This window comes from Thamnophis elegans, chromosome 1 (assembly GCF_009769535.1).
Source record: "Thamnophis elegans isolate rThaEle1 chromosome 1, rThaEle1.pri, whole genome shotgun sequence".
NCBI classification, from domain to species: domain Eukaryota; kingdom Metazoa; phylum Chordata; class Lepidosauria; order Squamata; family Colubridae; genus Thamnophis; species Thamnophis elegans.
Window position 1 is genome coordinate 152,850,356 of NC_045541.1, and position 20,618 is coordinate 152,870,973.

General features: G+C 41.5%; 1 protein-coding gene across 1 annotated transcript in view; it reads right to left on the bottom strand.

The window, feature by feature from the left end:
• The window catches only part of SYNE2 (spectrin repeat containing nuclear envelope protein 2), a 258,629-nt gene that overhangs the window by 13,622 nt on the left and 224,389 nt on the right, over window positions 1–20,618 (bottom strand). Inside the window, exons 99-105 of the mRNA XM_032235484.1 lie at window positions 17,920–18,082; window positions 11,102–11,289; window positions 9,282–9,432; window positions 8,903–9,085; window positions 5,716–5,856; window positions 3,036–3,230; window positions 1,161–1,443 (exon numbers count right to left, since the gene is read on the bottom strand). Of these exons, the coding sequence (XP_032091375.1) occupies window positions 1,161–1,443; window positions 3,036–3,230; window positions 5,716–5,856; window positions 8,903–9,085; window positions 9,282–9,432; window positions 11,102–11,289; window positions 17,920–18,082 (1,304 nt within the window). The remainder of the gene's footprint in view (window positions 1–1,160; window positions 1,444–3,035; window positions 3,231–5,715; window positions 5,857–8,902; window positions 9,086–9,281; window positions 9,433–11,101; window positions 11,290–17,919; window positions 18,083–20,618) is intronic.

Genomic DNA, 20,618 nt, shown 5'->3' on the forward strand with positions numbered 1-20,618 from the left:
CATATGGGAAATAGGAAATTAGAACCTCTACGTTTGTGTGTGTGTGTGTGTGTGTGTGTGTGTGTGTGTGTGTGTGTCTGTGTGTTCACAGCATTGTTTTTTTTCTCCCAATTACTTCTTGCTTTCCCATCTACACATTTAAAGCTTTTCTGAATGTAATTTGTAAACTACTCCAAGTCACTGATAGTAAGAGGGCAGTGTGTAGATTAACAAAGAAAATAAATAAGAACAAATTGAACAAAAAGGTATTGAGATAGAGAAAAGGTTCATTTCCCCCCTACATGTTTATCAGCATAACAAGTTCCCTGCTTTAAGTAACTAGCATATCAGGAAGGACTATACTAAATTTTTCACTTGGTGTGGTAGTTTTCAGCATGCAATGATGCTTTACCAACATAAGCACATTATTTTATAGCAGGTCTATTTGTCAATATTACGAAGCACAGTACAATATGACTAACAGTAGTTCTCCAGAGTCACAAATAAAAATATGTCAGATATAGTATACTGCCAAGCTGAGAACCTCTCTTCTCCGTCAAAAATATTGCACTGTCCACAGTTATAGAGTGAAATTTTTCCATTCAGATATGGTCAATAAATATGTTCATTTCTCCATTCTTAATTTTTTCACTCTTATCCTAATTCTATCCCCTTTTTTCCCCTCATATATGAATTTTTGTTCTTCGGAGTGATTTTGTAGGCAATTTATGTGTTATAATGCATTTCTGTATGTTCAATCTATCTTTTTCTTCATATTCCCCCCTAATATCCAGATATGTATAGCTTTTTTATTGGAGAACAGTATTATGGTGTAAACTTTAGGGGATGAATACTGACAAATGACTGCATTTCAGTTTTTGCACCGGCTTTCATAGGGTAAATTATTGGAATTATATTTTGAATTGCAATGTTGCATTCTAAGGCTGCCTAAACAAATTCATTTTTAATTTTTAGGTCTCAATAGCTTCCATTTTAAATTTCCATCTCGTTCTCTGTAATATATAAAATGGGTATGACTGAATTTGGAGCACACCAAAGCTCAATTACCGTGGGTTCAAAATTAAAAGCTGGGTAATTGCTTTTGTGTATTTGCATTGTGTAACTGTTTGTGTATTTGTGAGTACTAACGTTTCTGGATATGATGGTGGGTTGGAATTTACCTGAGAGTGCGCTGAAGAATGAATCTTCTTCCTCATCCTCAGGGGAGGAAGAGCCTCCCACATCTCCGGTGTGGTCCCACTCCAGTGGAATGGAATCAACGCTGACAGGCGTCTCACAGCCTGACCTCTCGGGACCACCTGAAGTAGGTATGAGGTGACAAAGAGACTGCTGTGATGGTGGCCCCTCCTGAACTGTCTTCTTTGGCCAAGGATCAGTTTGCATCCCTCTTGCATGGTCTGAATCAGCTTCATTCTCCGAAGACTCTTTTTCATCTTCCAGTCCCTCAACGAGACAACATAAATACTGATATTGAACTCAAGTTATTAACATGAATTACTTATAGAACTACTCTGTACTCTCAATGTTTGAGAAAAAATGGGAATCCTCCAAAGTAGGATTATTTATTTTAATTTTTTAGCTGCCCAACTATAACAGATTCTTAGTTACCCACTCCCTTCTTTCTTCTAAATCCATGTTTCTCAACCTTGGCAACTTGAAGATGGATGGACTTCAATTCCCAGAATTCCCCAGCCAGCTGCGACAAGGGTTGCCTTCTGTAACTCTGCATGATCTTTAATACCTTGGGGTCAGGTGATCATGCTACAGCTTTATTTCGATTGTGATTGAAGCATTCAATCATATGCAATTTGGAGACAGATCAGGAACTACTGAAAACCTTAGAAAAGAAATAACCCATCCTTTAATGAGAACAAAGTGTTCTTATTCCATCTTCTAAAGTTGTGTTTTATTTGTCACACACAAACACACCTATCCACCCACATACATAAATGCATATATATGTCTGTGTGTGTGTGTGTGTGTGTGTATTTATTTAGAGTCACAACCCCTGGTATGCCCAAATATGAGAGGAAATTTACTGCTTCCATTCTCTGTCTATCGGCTCGTCACAAGACAGACAGAAACCCAATATTTTTACTGTTGCCTTTGTTACATTTGTGTTGTATTTGTGCTGATAAATAAATAAAGGGAGACTAGTAAAGATCTGTTTCAAGCTATTTAGCTCTCATCAGCTAGCCATACCCTTACTGGGATTAGAACTTGTGCTGTATTGCATCTTAGGCAGGTGTGTTAACCATTAAGCCACAAGGTTCTCCTCCTTATCAGCTGAGCCAGGGAAATAGGTATGTATTTAGAGTCACAGGCTCACATATGTGCTAGAGCCCTTCTCTTTACAAAGAACTATATATATATTCCTTCTCTTTAGAACTCAGAGCATATAGACAGGTCTCCCAGATGAGTTACATCTAATCATTAATCATAATTAATCATAAACCCTATCTGCTTTGTTTCCAGGTGCCCTGGAATCAAAGAAAAAACACTTTGGATATAATAATAAAAAGTAAAGGTTCCCCTCGCACATATGTGCTAGTTGTTCTCGACTTGAGAGGGCGGTGCCCCTCTCTGTTTCAAAGCCAAAGAGCCAGCGATGTCTGAAGACGTCTCCATGGTCATGTGGCTGGCATGACTAAACGTTGAAGGTTCACGGAATGCTGGTACCTTCCCACCAAAGGTGGTTCCTATTTTTTCTACTTGCATTTTTACATGCTTTGGAACTGATAGGTTGGCAGAAGCTGGGACAAGTAACGGGAGCTCACTCTGTTAATAGGGATGCTAGGGATTCAAATCTTTCAATTGACAGCTCAGTGTCTTAGCCACTGAGCCACTATGTCCCTTGGATATAATAATAACAACCCCTTCCTTAACTTGGAAAAAACCCAGTGTTTTAATTATTGGAAGTTTGGAGAATACATCTACCATGCCTTTTATTCTTTATCTACATAGCTTTTGAAAATGAATCTATTAGCAAAGAAACAACATGGATTTCACAAAGATATAACTTCATTCGTTCTTACTGGATGCCAGGATGTCAATCTTTGATGGAATCGGGCTACTCGGCCAAACACTTCCTGGCAATAATTACAAAATTCTTCTAGTTCCTCTTCAAGTATAATGGCATCCTCTGGTTCACTTTTTTTAATCAGATGTAATCCAGAAGCAATCAACTGTTCAATCTTACTGGTATTTAGCATTATTTCCCTCTGGAAACCCTGTTTAAAAGACAGATAATTATGCTTCCTAAGTGTTACTGTACAGATTACCTAAATTAGTGCAATTCAGATCAATCAATCTCATAAAGGGAGGATGGGAATATATAAGGAGAAGCACAGAATATTTCAACTGTCTGCAGCCATCTTTTCTTTTGGATCTTTGGCCTGTCACACTTTCTATTATTCTACTATGCATTTTCTATTGTGGGAAAATGGGAGGGGGGATTGTAGAAATGAGATGTGAGGTAGCCATAACAAAATTCTTTCTAGAAAGCCAAGGTCATCCTTTGTTTTTGCACCTCTGCACCTGACTGGAATTGGATGGGTGGAACTGCCAGCATGGCAGTGGAAAATTGGACCATGTAATGGACTTGTGGTGTGGGGGCAAGATCTTGAACTTTCAACTAGGTGGGGAAAACCAGGAAGCTTTCAGTTTCGAGTTTTCCCAGATGTGCCAACATGGCTCTCTTATTAAATTGGAACGTTGAGCAATACTTTGCCTTGGACTCGGATTTACTTTTGGATGCTATTTAGAACCTTGACATCAGCATGGAATGTTTGGTGAAGTTAACTCAGATAAAGCAAATAAAACTATCAGTCCACTCTTCAAGAAACGTTCTGCCTTTTCTAAAGTTATTAGGTAGCTTTTTTCTAACCTTGAATACAGAAATATTAGTTTATTGATCAATTTGCCAGTTTGTTTTTTAGTTGATTTGGCTTTATGTCACAGAAACATTTCAACTTAGCATGAAGAAGTTCCATCATAGTAGAATCAATGAGATTTGCAAGCTATTAGCAAGGAATGATAGACTTCTTCTGAGTTGCTCTCACCAAATATGGGATACAAATTACTTTCTAGCATAAGAGGTCTTCAAACTTGGCAACTTTAAGACTTGTGGACTTCAACTCCCAGAATTCTGGGAGTTGACATCCACAAATCTTAAAGTTGCCAAGTTTCGGGACCCCTGTATAGATCTTTCTGGTTGTGAGAGAAAGAAGATGTGATGGCAAGCTAGTCTCCTGAATCCCAAAACAAAGGCTAAGAGACATGTGAAAGCCGAATGCATAAGGAATATGTATGCTCCCTTACTTAACAGAGGTACACAAGAGCAAAGCTTTGCTTTCTAGGAACTGCAGAGCTCTTGGAATTTGGGGCTGCTTCCAATGAGCTATTTCTGGTTTGTGTTCAATGGGCCAAATGCTAAAGCAGAATATTCTCTGACTCTGGTAGGGTCCCTATACACATTTCTATACAAATATCCTTCCCCAATAATTTAAATAGATCTTTCTTTGTGCACAAAGAAATATGTATATCTCCAATTGAATCTCTCCAATGAAATCTATATTGAAGTTACAGCTGATGAAGAGTTGCACATATTAAAAAAATCTTTGTTTTTTGTATTATGTTCCTATATTGAGATTAATATTGGTGTAATCTATTGGTTGAACTCCTATCATATTGTTTCTGTGTATTGTTTGCTCTAGTTGTTTTAGTCCACCCTCCCTGTTTTGTGGATTTTAACTGTTTTACTCTTTATATGGATTTTGTAAGCACCCAGAATCTTCTGGAGCGGGTGGCCAAATTAAATTGAATAAAATAAATCATTTCTCCTTTTTAGCCCTTTCGATGTCCTTCAATTGGGTGAAATTATTGGGGGAATCACCTGCAGTATACAAATAAACAAATTGAAGTGCCTAGGTCATTTAATTTCTTAAGCCAATGGTATTTCATCATGAATGCCAAAATCAAAGGTGAAAGCTATAAATTACCTAGGATTTTTGTTGATGGTAGGTACAACAGCTGGACAAAGAAAATTTGCCCTATAGATGTAATACAATTGAAGCTAACTGTTTTTTTTAAAAAAAAACTGTGATACAAAAATGGTCTTGCAAATATCAAACATGGATTTCCTAGTCTCATATGGTACAGTAGCCAGTAACCAAGAAAGAATTAAGCTGGACTGGTCAAGAATAGTGGAGAGAAAGGATTGATCAACTCTAGATATAAGAGAGACCTCAAACTTATTATTACAGATATCCTAAATGTACATTTGTTTTATTTAGAAAGCAAAGCTTAAATAAAGGTAAAGGTATGTGCTAGTCATTCCCAATTCTAGGGGGTGGTGCTCAACTCTGTTTCAAAGCCGAAGAGCCAGCACTGTTCGAAGACATCTCTGTGGTTATGTGGCTGGCATGACTAAATGCCAAAGGTGCACGGAATGCTCTTACCTTCCCACCAAAGGTGGTCCCTATTTTTGTACCTGCATTTTTACATGCTTTCGAACTGCTAGGTTGGCAGAAGCTGGGACAAGTAACGGGAGTTTAAATAGTGTTCTCTAAATTTATGGGACTTTATTTAAATGAACTTAATAGATATACAGGTACCAAATACAAGCACCAGGTTCAGATAATCAGTTGGACATCTGAAACCCATCTCCCCATATCTGTTATGAAACATTTTTTTTTAAAAAAAGTCAATATTTACATTAAGCTGCCGCATTTTGTCATCGAAATCACTCTTGGAGAAATGTTCCACATTTGTCAGCTGAAGATCCATTTCTGTTAACCACACCAGGATGATGTTGTCCTTTGTTCCCATAAATTCCTCCCATTGACTGGTAAAGTGCTAAAGGCAATAAAATAATAGAGATACTCAAAGCAATAGTTGTCATAACACAGTGTCCTTAAAAATCTTCTATTTATTAACATCTTAAAGTGTGTTGATGTGCTATGGTCGTGATGGCGAACCTATGGCACGCATGCCAGAGGTGGCACACAGAGACCTCTCTGTGGGCACATGCACCATCGCCAGTTGCTTTTCTGGTTTCTGGTGTACATATGTGCACTGGAGCTCCAGTGTGCGTGCACGCATGTGCACGTGCATGTTTCGGTTTGGGCACTTGGTGCCGAAGAGTTTCACTATCACTGTGCTATGGTATTAGGAACCAATGAAGTAAAAATAAAAATCCATTCATTCTATCCTGTATCTCAAGCTGTAAATTTCACAGAGCATATCTGGTAATCTTTCTGATTAAGGTCACTCAAGTGTTGTTAGTCAGTTATATAAATGTAATGATTAGATTTAGCTATCTTCCCTACCAAAGCGTTTAGGGCCTCATAACTATCCTACAAGACAGTTAAGGTTGAATACTTGCATATGGCTGGCCTAATGAATTTAATGACTAAAAAAAGGATTTGAAGCTGAATCTCACGCTTCATAGTTTGACATTCTAATCACATTTAGTTCTCCTCTTGATTTAAATTTTGGACTGAAACCAAGCTTGTGCATGCAGGAGGTTGTAGTGTGAATCTCTAATGCCTCTACATAAAACAAGAGTTAAAAGAATAGTATAATAAGAAAAAAAAACCTCTTTAGTTCAGGGCTGTCAAAATCGCTGCCCACGGGCCAGATGGATCATGAGCTGGCCACACCCTTGCCCAGTTTAGCAAAGGGAAAAAAAGTTGTGATACATCATGTAACGATGTGACAACATGAATTTGACACCCCTGGTCTAGTTTAAGGTATATTAAACAAGGTCTCATTAGAAGGGTTGGAAAATTGATGCAGTCACTTCTGTGATTGGTTTATAGTTGTTGAATCCCAGCATTATTCAATTGCCTATGAATCTTTCTAAGTCTTTTATTAAAGCTTATAAATGCCCATAAATGTTAACTTCTCTATAAGCATTGGAAATATTAGCATCATTAGCTTCATTCAAATAAGTTAACAATAACAATAATTTGTTTAACACAAAGTTAGATAACATACTGCATAACCAATATTTTGCACTTCAGTTCCCATCCGACCCAATCAGCAAGGCCAATGATTAAGGACTATAGAATGTCCTTAATGTTATCGAAAACATTTGGAAGGGATCAGGTTACCACCTTTAGTTTATAACTGGCAAAGATTGGTAGATACTGGTTTCTTTTTCATTATTTAACAAGCACAACACATTAACTGACTAAAATAATTCAACAAGCCCCATAGCAAAGTATGGATTTGAACTCAAGACATTTTGATCTTTTTCTAATATATGATGCCTGCATAGAAATTATAAGAGATCTCATAGCACTGTGGTTAGAATGCGTATTGCAGGCTAACTCTGCCCACAGCCTGGAGTTCAGTTCTGACCAGCTCAAGCTTGACTCAACTTTCCATCCTTTCAAGGTCAATACCATGAAGACCTCGATTGTTGGGGGCAATATGCTGATGTTGTAAATCCCTCAGATAGTGCTATAAAGTACTATGTAGTGGTATTGCTGAGGTGGCGCAGTGGTTAAATGCAGCACTGCAGGCTACTGCTAGATCAGCAGTTCAGCGGTTCAAATCTCACCGGCTCAGGGTTGACTCAGCCTTCCATCCTTCCGAGGTGGGTAAAATGAGGACCCAGATTGTTGGGGGCAATATGCTGACTCTCTGTAAACCGCTTAGAGAGGGCTGAAAGCCCTATGAAGCGGTATATAAGTCTACTGCTATTGCTACATTAACCACAACCCTACACTAATTTGCTCTCAGATACTACAATTCCCTAATTCTGCAAATTTGAGTCAGGAGTCAGCAACCTTAAACACTCAAGAGCCATTTAGACCCGTTTCCCACAGAAAAGGAAACACTGGGAGCCACAAAACCCTTCCTGTGCCTGACTATTTCCTGAGTGCCCACAAAACTGGCATATGTATTTGAATTAAAGGTTCTGTTTTCTTCTGAAACTTTTCTTTTCTTGGATTTATCCATGGTTGGCCTACTGGGGGTCGAAAAGTTCAAGAAATCACGTGCTGGTGGGAGTCGCATATTGCTGGTTGTGACACATACTTTGAGTGACAGGGAGCCACAGCAGAGGGATGAAAGAGCCACATGCGGCTCCAGAGCCGTGGGTTGCTCACCCCTGGACTAAGTACCGACCGATTAGATCGCACAGACTGGGCCTCCTCCGAATCCCATCCGCCAGTCAATGTCGACTGGCGACTACACAGAGGAGAGCCTTTTCTGTTGCAGCTCCGACCCTGTGGAACGACCTCCCCGTCGAGATCCGTACCCTCACCACCATCCAGACCTTCCGCGCAGCCCTCAAGACCTGGCTCTCCCATCAGGCCCGGGGATAGGTTCCCAATTTACCCGCCCGAGTGTTGACTGTTGAATGAAAGTTGTGTTTTATTATTTTCTTCTGTTTGCACATTGTTTGTCTTCTGATATTGCACCCCCTTCCCTGTGATTGTAAGCCGCCCTGAGTCCCCTCAGGGAAAAGGGCGGCCTATAAATCTTAATAAAATGAAAAATGAAATGAAATAAGTATAGAACTGAAATAATTTCACCTGGGAAGTCAGAATGTGTAGGTGATGGTTCCACAACAGCAGTGTTTCTCAACCTTGGTAACTTTAAGATGCTTTAAAATCCAATTCGGGGAGTTGTATCTTAAAGTTGCCAATTCCGCACTACAGAATTCAACCTCTTGTTCCCTTAAGGACACATTATCTAGACCTCTAATATCTGCTTTGTCTCTGAGCCCAAAGGTGCTTTTTTCAAGAGGAAACTGGACTTTCTGGTTTTCCTTTGAAGATGTTTTGCAGGAAGTCCAGTTGCCTCTTGAAAAAAGCACCTTTGGGACAACCATCACCTGGATGACTGAGTATCTCCAGAGACATTTGTCTCCAAACCTGTTTGCAACTACCTTAAGTCTCCTGAGAATTGCTGTGACACGTTTCTGAAGATTGTCCCATCGGTGATTACCCTCATAAACCATCTGCTTGAGCTTGTTAGCTGAATCAGTGCGATTCTCACGGGCCAACCGCCGATATTGCTTATTGATTAATTCTAGCTGGGTTAATCGCTCATGAATTTGCCGCTGAAATGCCTGAGGAAAAATAATGTATTTTATATATATATTTTCCAAATGGTTTAAAATTAATGCGTTCAAAATAATAAGGAAAGTTGCTACCCAAGAAAAGTGAAGAATTAAAATATAGGATATGTTTGATATCCACAATTTGGTACATTTACCCAATTACATCTGTACACAAAGACCGAAAAACTACAAAAGGAGTTCTTACTTCAAATTTTTTCAACTCTTCCTTGGCCGTTACATACAAAATCTCTGAAGAGTTAGGATAAGCTGCAGTTTTCTCTGCTGTTTTCAACCAAACTTCAAAACGAGAGTAATCTTCCAAAAACTTTTGCCATAGTCGCCACGTTGCCTCAATCCTATTGCAGAAACAGGCAGCAACAGTTTATTTGCAAATATGAATCCCTTTCTGCCATACATGTCCTGCATCCAAATTCATTTATGTTTCAATCTAAACTGAACCCAAGCCAACCCAATCCCATAATCCAATCCAAATCCAATCCAATAAACTATACTCAACTCAACTAAAAAAGTGTATTCAGAAATGCTCCTAGCATTGGCATTGCTGATGTTACGAAATCGGCATCAAGCAATCAAGCTCAGAGACTTGGATATCTTGACCTGGATATATTCTATTAGCATTCAGAAATATTCTGAACGAAAAACATTCAAACTAAATTTTAACTAAAATGTATTTCCTCCTTGATGGAAAAAGATATATGTGACCTTAACTTGAAGTACTAAATTAAAATGATTCAAAAATATAATTTTAAAGACTTGTTTCACATTTTATAGAATGCGCGCAGATGTATGAATTCCATTCTATTTGCTCATAACTCAAGTTCACTATTTCTTCTTTTAATCCCAAATCCCAAGACTTGGAGTGTCAGGTTTGTAGACTGATATACAATTAGGTATACATAGCATTCAGTATTAACTATGTCTTGGTTTGCATTCTGGCATTTTCTCAGAGACATATACCAACATTTCAAAGGCAGAAAAATGCATATACCAAATATATAATATGGTACATGTGTTGTGCCCCGCTGGCAGCCAGCAAAGCTGGACAGTGAGGAGGTTGGGGAGGAACAGGGGCCAATCCTGGAGGCTGAGGAAAAGCTCAGATGAGGGCTCTGCGTTGGAGGCAAAGAGGGAGTTAGACAGCAGTGAGGCAGAGAAACAGCTGGAGCCTGTTCCCAATGAGCACATGTGCAGAGCTGCCAAAAGACAGGAATAACTAAGAAAGCAGGGTCGATTTAGGAGTAAAGCCACACCTTGGAGGTGATTGGCCCCTCCCATAGGAAACAAAAGAGGGCTTTTGCAGGAAACAATTGATTCATTCGGTCGTTTCAAGAATGAAAATTTCTGTTTGTGACTATAAGAGACTCTGTGCCAAGTTTTGCCTTGCCCTGCGTTTGGAAACTAGTTATTTGGCAGCTCTCCAAATGAGATAAGGTTCGTGTTGATAAACATTCCGCTGAAAGCCTTGCTGACTGTGAATGAAAGGAACTCACAGTCATGTAAATAAATCCAGACTTCTTTTTTAAGGAAGCCTGGATGAGAACAACATGTTCTGTGCCTGGAAAATCTGTACCTTATAGCCTAGGTAAAGTATGTAAATTAATCAAATATTAAATTTGTCATTTTGGAATAATATCAACTGTAGGCATTTTAAAATGTTTTAAATAATTTATTCTAGCTTTAGTTACCACAACTAGGAGCAAAGAAATGAATAAACCATTGACAGTTACATTCTCTCATCCCAGACAATAAATACTATCTCCTTAGATGTTGTAGTTTTTAGTTTAGGAGTAGAGATTTTCACATTATTTCTTTTTATATGGAGAATGAAGCAGAGACCAATGAACATAAACTGTAGCACTAAGCTAATATTTCCTACACAGTAAATTACTTATCTGTTCTTTCTTTGAAGAATAGATTATTTGGGCTTTTTATAGACATTGTTTAAAAACCTAACATGTTTTAGGGTTGATTTGTTTTTTAGAAAGAAGAGTAATAATGGCTCACTTCATCCGCCTCTCTATAGACATGGCACAGATGTTTCTCCACCGCCGTTCTAAGCTCCTTGTTGTCTGCTGGATTGAATCACATTCGGTCTCATTGGCACAGGCATCAGAATCATGCAGTAAGATCTCACATATATTGAAGACAGATTCCACACCTGCTGTGTGCTGTTCAATATCCCGTTGCAGGTCCTACAACCATGAGCAAAAGGTCATCTCCAGTTATAGTAGTTTCATACAATACAACAGAAGAAGCCACTGATATGTCACATGAAAGGTCAGACATTCCATATCCCCAAAGACGTTCCTAATGATTGTTATATATTAGCCATGTGATTAAATATAACAGACTGTTGGTAATAGATCAAATGGGTACATACACTCTTCAAATAAGAAGCTTCACATATAACCCAATAGGGGCAACCGTTCTAAGTTTCCTCCTTAAAGTTACATTTTGGAAGGATTATTATGGAGGAACATTTAAACATGTAATTCCTCCACTGATAAGCTTGAAAAAACTTGACTGTGACGCATAGCTTCACAGTTTTAGCTAAACAAATTTTCACTTCTATTATCTTTTTTTTTTTTTTATCTTTTATTAGACATTTATAGGCCGCCCTTTTCCCTGAGGGGACTCAGGGCGGCTTACAGTCAAAAGGAAAGGGAGTGTCAGACAATACAAAAAGAAATGTGCACAAAAGTAAATTAAATAGTAAAACTCAACATTCACTCAACATTCGGGAGGGGCAAAAGTAAACTTATCCCCAGGCCTGACGGGCTAGCCAGTTCTTGAGGGCTGTGCGGAAGGCCTGGACGGTGGTGAGGGTACGAATCTCCACGGGGAGATTGTTCCATAGTGTCGGAGCCGCAACAGAGAAGGCTCTCCTCCGAGTAGTCGCCAGTCGGCACTGACTGGCGGATGGAATACGGAGGAGGCCAACTCTATGCGATCTGATGGGACGCAGGGAGGTAATTGGCAGAAGGCGGTCTCTCAAATAGCCAGATCCACTACCATGGAGCGCTTTATAGGTGGTGAGTAGAACCTTGAAGTGCACCCGGAGATCGACAGGTAGCCAGTGCAGCTCACGGAGGATCGGTGTTATGTGGGCGAACCGTGGTGCGCCCACAATCACTCGCGCGGCCGCATTCTGGACTAGCTGAAGTCTCCGGATGCTCTTCAAGGGCAGCCCCATGTAGAGCACATTACAGTATTCCAGCCTGGAGATCACAAGGGCTCGAGTGACTGTTGTGAGGGCCTCCCGATTCAGGTAGGGCCGCAACTGGCGCACCAGGTGAACCTGGGCAAATGCCCCCCTGGTCACAGCTGAGAGATGGTGGTCAAAAGTCAGCTGTGGGTCCAGGAGGACTCCCAAGTTGCGGGCCCTTTCTGAGGGGTGTAAGTTTTGTCCCCCCAGCCTGAGTGATGGTATGTTGGTCAAATTTTTGGGAGGGAAACACAACAGCCACTCGGTCTTGTCTGGGTTGAGTATCAGCTTGTTTGCTCTCATCCAGTCTTTAACGGCTTCTAGACCCCGGTTCATCACGTCCACCGCTTCATTGAGTTGGCACGGGGCGGACAGATACAACTGTGTATCGTCCGCATATTGGTGGTATTTTATCCCGTGCCTTCGGATGATCTCGCCCAGCGGTTTCATGTAAATGTTAAATAGTAGGGGGGATAGGACTGACCCCTGCGGCACCCCATAAGTTAGGGGCCTCAGGGACGATCTCTGCCCCGCCACCAACACCGACTGCGACCTGTCCGAGAGATAGGAGGAGAACCACTGCAAAACAGTGCCGCCCACCCCTATCTCCCGCAGTCGTCGCAGAAGGATACCATGGTCGATGGTATCGAAAGCCGCTGAGAGGTCCAGGAGAACTAGGATGGAAGCATGGCCTCCATCCCTAGCTCTCCAGAGATCATCGGTCAATGCGACCAAAGCGGTTTCTGTGCTGTAACCGGGTCTGAAGCCAGACTGGAAGGGGTCGAGATAGTTAGCTTCCTCCAAGGTACGCTGAAGCTGGAGAGCCACCACCTTCTCAACAACCTTCCCTACAAAGGGGAGGTTGGAGACTGGACGATAGTTATTAAGAACAGCTGGATCCAAGGACGGTTTCTTCAGGAGGGGTCTTACCACCGTTGTCTTGAGCGCGGTGGGAAAGTACCCCTCCCGAAGAGAGGCGGTAACAACCGCCTGGATCCAGCCTCGTGTCACCTCACTGCTGTTGGCAACCAGCCAGGAGGGACACGGGTCCAGTATGCAGGTGGAGGCACTCACAGCTCGCATAGCCTTGTCCACATCCCCAGAGGCAACTTCCTGAAACTCAACCCAGAGATGGTTTGCCAAGACTTCTCCTTGTGTCTCGGCTGGATCTACTGGGGTGGAGTCCAGGTCCGCTCGAAACCGGGCAACTTTGTCCGCCAAGAACTGGACATACTCCTCAGCCTTACCCTGTAGGGAGTCCCCCGTCTCCCTCCTATTTAGGAGGGAGCGGGTTATCCTAAACAGGGTGGCTGGGCGGGACTCGGCGGACGCTACCAAGGAGGCAATATATGTTCTTTTTGCTGTTCTTAAAGTCCGAATATACTCCTTGGTGCATGCTGTTAAAAGTGCCCGTTTCGACTCGGACCTATCGGACCTCCACGAGTGTTCTAGGCGTCTCCTCTGGTGCTTTACCTCCCGGAGCTCCTCAGTAAACCAAGGAGGCCTCCGGGGGCCGCTGACCCGGAGGGGCCGTAGCGGCGCAATCCAGTCTAGAGACTCCGAAGCTGCCGAGTGCCAGGCAGCGACGAGGGTCTCCGCCGAACTGTGGGCGAGGGTATCAGGAATAACCCCAAGCTCCGTCTGGAACCTAACAGGATCCATCAGTCGCTTGGGGCGGAACCAGCTGATCGGTTCCTCCTCCCTACGGTGGGGGTTTGGCTTCCGGAAGTCTAGCCTCAGTAGGTAGTGGTCTGACCACGACAGGGGTATGATCTCATTACCCCTCAGACCAAGATCGTAACTCCACTGCTCCGAGAGGAATACGAGGTCGAGCGTGTGACCCGCTGAGTGAGTTGGGCCTCAGATTACTTGAGTCAAGCCCATGGCTGTCATGGAAGCCATGAACTCCTGCGCTCCATCAGAGTGTTCACCGAGCGAAGGCAAGTTGAAGTCCCCCAGAACTATAAGTCTAGGGAACTCAACTGCTAGCTCGGCTACTGACTCGAGGAGCGAGGGGAGGGCTGCTGCAACGCAGTTGGGAGGCAGGTACGTAAGCAGCAGACCCACTTGACCCTTGAGGTCCAGCTTCACCAGCAGGGACTCATACCCGACAAGCTCCGGAGCAGGGATCCTACGAGGTACTAAAGACTCCCGGACTACAATAGTCACACCGCCACCCCTTCCCTGGGCTCTCGGCTGGTGTAGCACCTGAAATCCAGCTGGGCACATCTCAACGAGGGGGACTCCTCCCTCCGTGCCCAGCCATGTCTCAGTAATACATGCCAGGTCTGCGCCCTCATCAGTTATCAAGTCCCGGATGAGGGGGGCCTTATGAACGACAGACCTGGCATTTAGCGACAGCAGCCTGAGACCAGGGTCCTGAGTACTCGTGCCATCTGACCTTGGAGTGGGACTCCTAGGGCCGGAAGGAGGGATCTCTATAACACAGCGAGCCCTCCTTCCCCGATGATGGCCTGCCCTAAAGTCCCCGCCATATCTGCCTCTCCCTGTTATGACCGCAATGCTCCGACCCTCTCCCGTGGATATAGCCCCCCCAACCACCCCGGTGGCCCCCGCATACCCCGCCAGGTCCTCCGAATCACTCATACCCAAGCTCTCACACAAACAGTCCTCACTAAAAAAGTTAAAAACACCAATACAACTATATAATAATAAAAAGTGAGATCATTCATATCATCTCAAACAATCCCATGCACTCAACATACCGATTAAAAGAAATATAGGAAAAAGTTGCGCAGTTCGTAATAGTCCAAAGGTGCCTTCCACCTCTCCTGAGGAGGGTAGCACCTTAATGGGAGCTCCGCTAAGGAGGCCAATATCGTCCAAGGGAGGGGAGGATGGGGGACAAGGTGGATCTGGGCAGCAGCTGTAACAGGGGGAGTCAAGGGGCTAACCATAGTGGAGAAAGTCTGATGGTTAAGTTCAATTCCAGCCATCCCCTTGATGTTATTTCCAGGTTAAGTCCTAGGGTGGGGAAAGAATATCTGTCTCTGATGGAAAAAGACAGGGGGGAGATGTTCTAATCACCAATCACACTCTCCTTCAATTCCGTCCCCTCGAGCAGTTTCCTCTCTCACCAGTTCTCTTCTTTTGGTTACAGCGTGAAGGCAGAGTAGGTCTAAATATCAGCAGCAGCAGCGAGAGCCGGAAGGCCAATCATGATGGTCAAAGGCCCAATATGCAGAAGTCAGTTCACAACAAGAGTCGTACCAATCGTACCAGCCCCCTTAGTAGTCTAAGCCCAAGGTTGAAAAAAGCTTCATCCAAAGTGGAAGGAGGGGGGGGGGTGCCCCATTCAGCAGCTGGGCCCCGGCGTTCTCAAAGGGGCCTCAGCAAACCAGAGAGTTATCGGGCCAACAGCGACATAATGATGGTTATGGTAATTGGGGCGGTAATCATAGTTAAGTCAGGCTCCCCCCAAAAGCAGCTGGGCCGTACGGTCTTCCAAGTCGCTAAGCCACTAAGCCGCGGCGGTCTCACAGCCAGCGGGCCAGCGAGCCAACAGACAACAGTGGTCGCGGCAGCCAGCAATAATCGGGGGAAGATCAGGACTCCCCTAGCAGCTCGGCCGCAGAGTCTTGTAACAGCTGAGCCGCGGCGTTCTCAAGCGTTCTCAATTAAAACATAGCATATTTAAATATTAAACTATATCATCCTATGAATAGTGAAATTTTGCTACTGCACTTCCCCCTTTGCATTTTGGTAGTTAAAAGCACTGATATACAAATAATCTATTTGAACGGACACCAGAGACATTCTTTTTCAAATATTGAATTCTTTCTGGAAATGTTATTCTTCCTATGCCTTAAAAGTTTCATAGTCTCAGTATTACCTGTTACTATCAATCCTCTTTACCTGCATATCTTTAAAAAACTAGTCTCCTTGAACACTTGGTAAATTCATGTTAAATTAATTTTAACCTATAAAATTTTCTTGACAACAATATATAAATGATTTGCAATTGCTTGTATTCACATAGTAAGAACTCCATCTAGCCTAGATTGTAAGGTTTTCCTTTGAAGCCATTATTCTATCAATTAAATTAGAATTGCAGAGGGCATAGCCAATGCAACACAATGTATCCAGGTATTCTGCTGGTCAAGATCCATTGAAAAAACTGCAAATTGCATGAATATAAATATTCCTACAAAGTTTTCTTTCATTTAATGTTCAAAAAAACTTCTCAATGGATTCTCTTTTTCTCTCTTTCTGACTATATATTAAAGAGACAAGGTAGGTACTGACTACAGCAATTCATGATTCAGACACCTAAAGCATTCAATGAAAACTGCAAATCTTGGACACTTTAAAATTATTAATAGGCATTCCAAGTAAATTGATGGGTTTTATGAACTACATGAAAAGATCTGCTACATGAAACTAATAGAATGTTCAAACTCAACATTGTGCTAGGTACAGTAGACAAACATGCCTCTAAAGTTTACAAGCAGCTCATGAAACCAGCAGCATTCCTCGTTGTTTGTTCTGCCTTTGTTCTTCAATAAACTGTGTCTAAAATTTAGTGATTTTACTTTAGTATTCTGTGTTAGATATACTGATAGAGATTATCCCTCCTGAGTTCCCGTATTTTGGTGTGTGTGTCTACATTGGGGTGTATACTGAGTCTGCAGGCAATTCCTGGTGCTAAAATATATCACTTCACTACAACTAAAGCCAGTGCCTCAATCTGAGCTGCTAACGAAGCTATAAATAATTGGAAATATTATTTTGGCAGGAGAGATGAATCAAAGACCACCACAGCTGGAAAATGCAATCTTTCATAATAGATGGAAATCACAATTTGAAGAGAAAATAAAGGAATTAGTAAAGCTTTGTAAAACCAGTCCAGACTGACAAGTATTAAGAAAGTTAAATAAAAAGTTAGATTTATTGGAAATGGTAGAACTTCAGCAGAATATAAATTATGCCCAACTAAATTATGTTGTAAATGCAAACAAGTTGGGGAATTAGAAAAGAGGAAGAAGGATGTTTGGAACAACAGAGAAAGAAAAATTATTACAGTTTATACAAGAATTAAAAAAAAGGAATGTGCCTAAAAAATTAAGGAATTGCATTCTAGATTAAAAAATAATTGATGAAGGAAACTTAGAAATATATATTTAAAATAAAATATATATTTAAAATTTTTACATAAGAATATAGAGAAATCTTATGGAAATTAATAACAATTTTAGAGATTAAACAAGAAATAAAAAATGAATAAAGCACCAGGCCCAGTGAGCTGATGACACTCTATAGCAGGGATGTCAAACTCATGTCATCACAGTGGCATCATGTGATGTATCGGGACTTCGCCCCCTTCACTAAACCGGGCATGGGCGTGGCGAACACATGACACATCCGGCCCATGGTCCAGGAGTTTGACAGCCCTGCTCTATAGTATAACAATGTAGAAAAAAATTGAGTAGAACCATTATTGAAGATGATGCATGAAATTCAAATAATAAAAACAATACCAAAGACTTGGGAAGAGGAATATCTAACATTGAAATATAAAGAAAGGAATGATCTCAGGAACGCTCATTGAGTTAAACATTGGCCCAACTCTTTCAGTTCTACTTTTTTTCAACCCTACCTGCTGCTCTGCGAGTCTCCTCTGTATTTCTTGATCATCACAGATGTCATAAACAATAGGTTTAGAAAGCTCAAATTCAATGCGTGCCAGCCATGTATGAAGATGACTCATGTTTTTGTCCAGCTGTTGTATGAAAGCAAAGGTATCTTTCAACTTCTTCACTCTGAAATGAGGAAAGGATAATCAAGAAAAGCATGAAGCATGTAAGAAAGGGTGTCTGTATATATGTGCATAGTTGTGGCATGTCACTTTTCATTTAATTAAACTTCATAGACATCAAACTTTGTATTCAAAGCCGCAACCTACCCCAAGCTGCTACCTTCAAGCTATTTTGGAGATTTACTCCAGTCGTCCCAACCAACATTTGGAGAAAGCTTAAATTCAATCCAATCAGGTTGGGAGACGTAACCATACATTCAAATTACTACTTGACTGCTGACACTCTTTTAGAGCAAAGATTGGTTCAACCTATATGGTTCAAAAACAGTTATTTTGTACAAATATATTGATTTCTAAATCATCTGTCACTTTAGCATGGAAGTGTTTATCTCAGAAGTACTGTCTTACATCTAACAGAAACAGCCACTTTGCCTCCAATGTGAGATGAAAACTCTTCAATTTGCAAGAAAATTCTAGGGTGAAATAGGATCCTGGATACTGATCACATATCTTGATATCCTTAAATAATTAAGCTGTTGGAGCAACCTATTAGTCTCCCGATCATCATCTTGTTCTTTTCTGCAACTTTACCAATTTCCCTAAATCTGTTAAAAGTGATATTTCCAATATTATTTTCCTCCCCTATATCAGTTATATGTATCTTTCAAAATCTGTTCCAAGTGATTGGGAATTTTTTTGAGAAGGTTCTGGACAGATACAGAGAATGCCAGAGAAACGAAAAACTTCTACCAGGCAACTTGAATGCTCATGACAGAATGAATTTTGCTTTTAAAACCTTTTTATTTTAATGATATGGTTTTAACAGTCAAGGAAAAATGCATGCTTATATTTCAATCTAAATATCCTTCTGAATAGTGGGGTTGATATGTTACTTGAATTTGATAAAGTCTCCTGAGCAATTAGAGAGTATAGATAGTCCTCGACTTACGACCACAATTGAGCCCAACATTTATGTTGCTAAGTGAGAAATTTGTTAATAGCACTAGCAATAGCACTTAGACTTATATTCTGCTTTACAGTGCTTTTACAGCCCTCCGTAAGCAGTTTACAGAGTCAGTATATTTTCCCCAACAATTTGGGTCCTCATTTTACCCACCTCGGAAGGATAGAAGGCTGAGTCAACCTTGAGCCTGGTGAGATTTCTACTGCCAAATTGCAGGCAGCCGGCAGTCAGCAGAAGTAGCCTGCAGTACTGCACTCTAACCACTATGCCACTGCAGTTAACTGAGTTTTGCCCCATTTTATGACTTTTCTTGCCACATTTGTTAAGTGACTCACTGAAATTGTTAAGTTGGTAACACATTGTTAAGTGAATCTGGCTTCCCCATTGACTTTACTTATCAGAAGATTGCAAAATGTGATCACATGACCCTGGGACACAGCAATGCTCATAAATATGAACTGATTGTTAAGCATCTGGTTGTATATCACATGACCATGGGGATGCTGCAGAGGTCATAAGTGTCAAAAAGGTCATAAGTCATTTTTTTCCCAGTGATGCTATTGGAGAAAATACAAAACAAGATCAAGGGAACATTACAAAGCATCTGATGCCAATCTGATGAAGGCCAAACTAGTATATAAGGCAGGATTTAAAAAAATGAAATAAATAAATATTCCAAATAGGAGAAAGATTTCCCATGTTTTCCCAGAGTCATCATGAGCAACATGCAACCACAAGCCTTTATGCAAATGGATTCAACTCATGCCGGATTTCATGGACAGAGCCAGCACTCAGGGTGGCCGGGTGGGAGTGGGGGGGGGGGGATGCAGACCTGTCATGCTGTCAATTCATTTACTCATAACGGGCAGGTACTAATCTCTTTCGACAATGATGAGGAAAGCAAAGCGTTGATTTCAACAAAGAGGGAGAAGCCCCTGAATGTTACTTATTGGCTTTACAATTCTCCTCCCCCCCCCACCTTTTGTCCAATCCTCCCTCCACGGACCACACACATACATCGCCATCCATTCTGACAAGCGCTGGGCCCATCCCCCAAGACTGCTGCAGCACACAGACAAGGCTCCTACCGCACCATACAATTTTATTCTCGCCAGACCCTTGACAACCAGAAATGCACTTACTGTTTATAAGGGAAAAGCATTCCTTAGCTTATCAGTCCAAAGCTGCAGGGACAGCATCTGACTGAGCCGAGCACTGGAGGAAAAGGAAACCCCTCCTCCTTGGATGCCCTATTTAATATCACTGCCTTAACATCTCTCCCACATAGAAGGAAAGAAAAGAGTTGAGGAGTGAGGTGGGGGATGGGGGGGAGTCATCTCAGGCCTTCCTCTTTTCCTCCTTTGAGCCCTAACTAGAGAGAGTGTGATACATACATGACCATATACACACCCATGATGAACAATGCTGCTAGAAAACAAATGCTATTTTTCTTCTGATTTGGTTTCGGTCAACAATACCAGATTCAAACCAGACGCTGGCTTGAAAAAGCTAAAGTGCAAAAAATAAAAAAGAAAGAAAAGAAACCAGCTATTTCTCTTGAGAAAAAAAATAATTC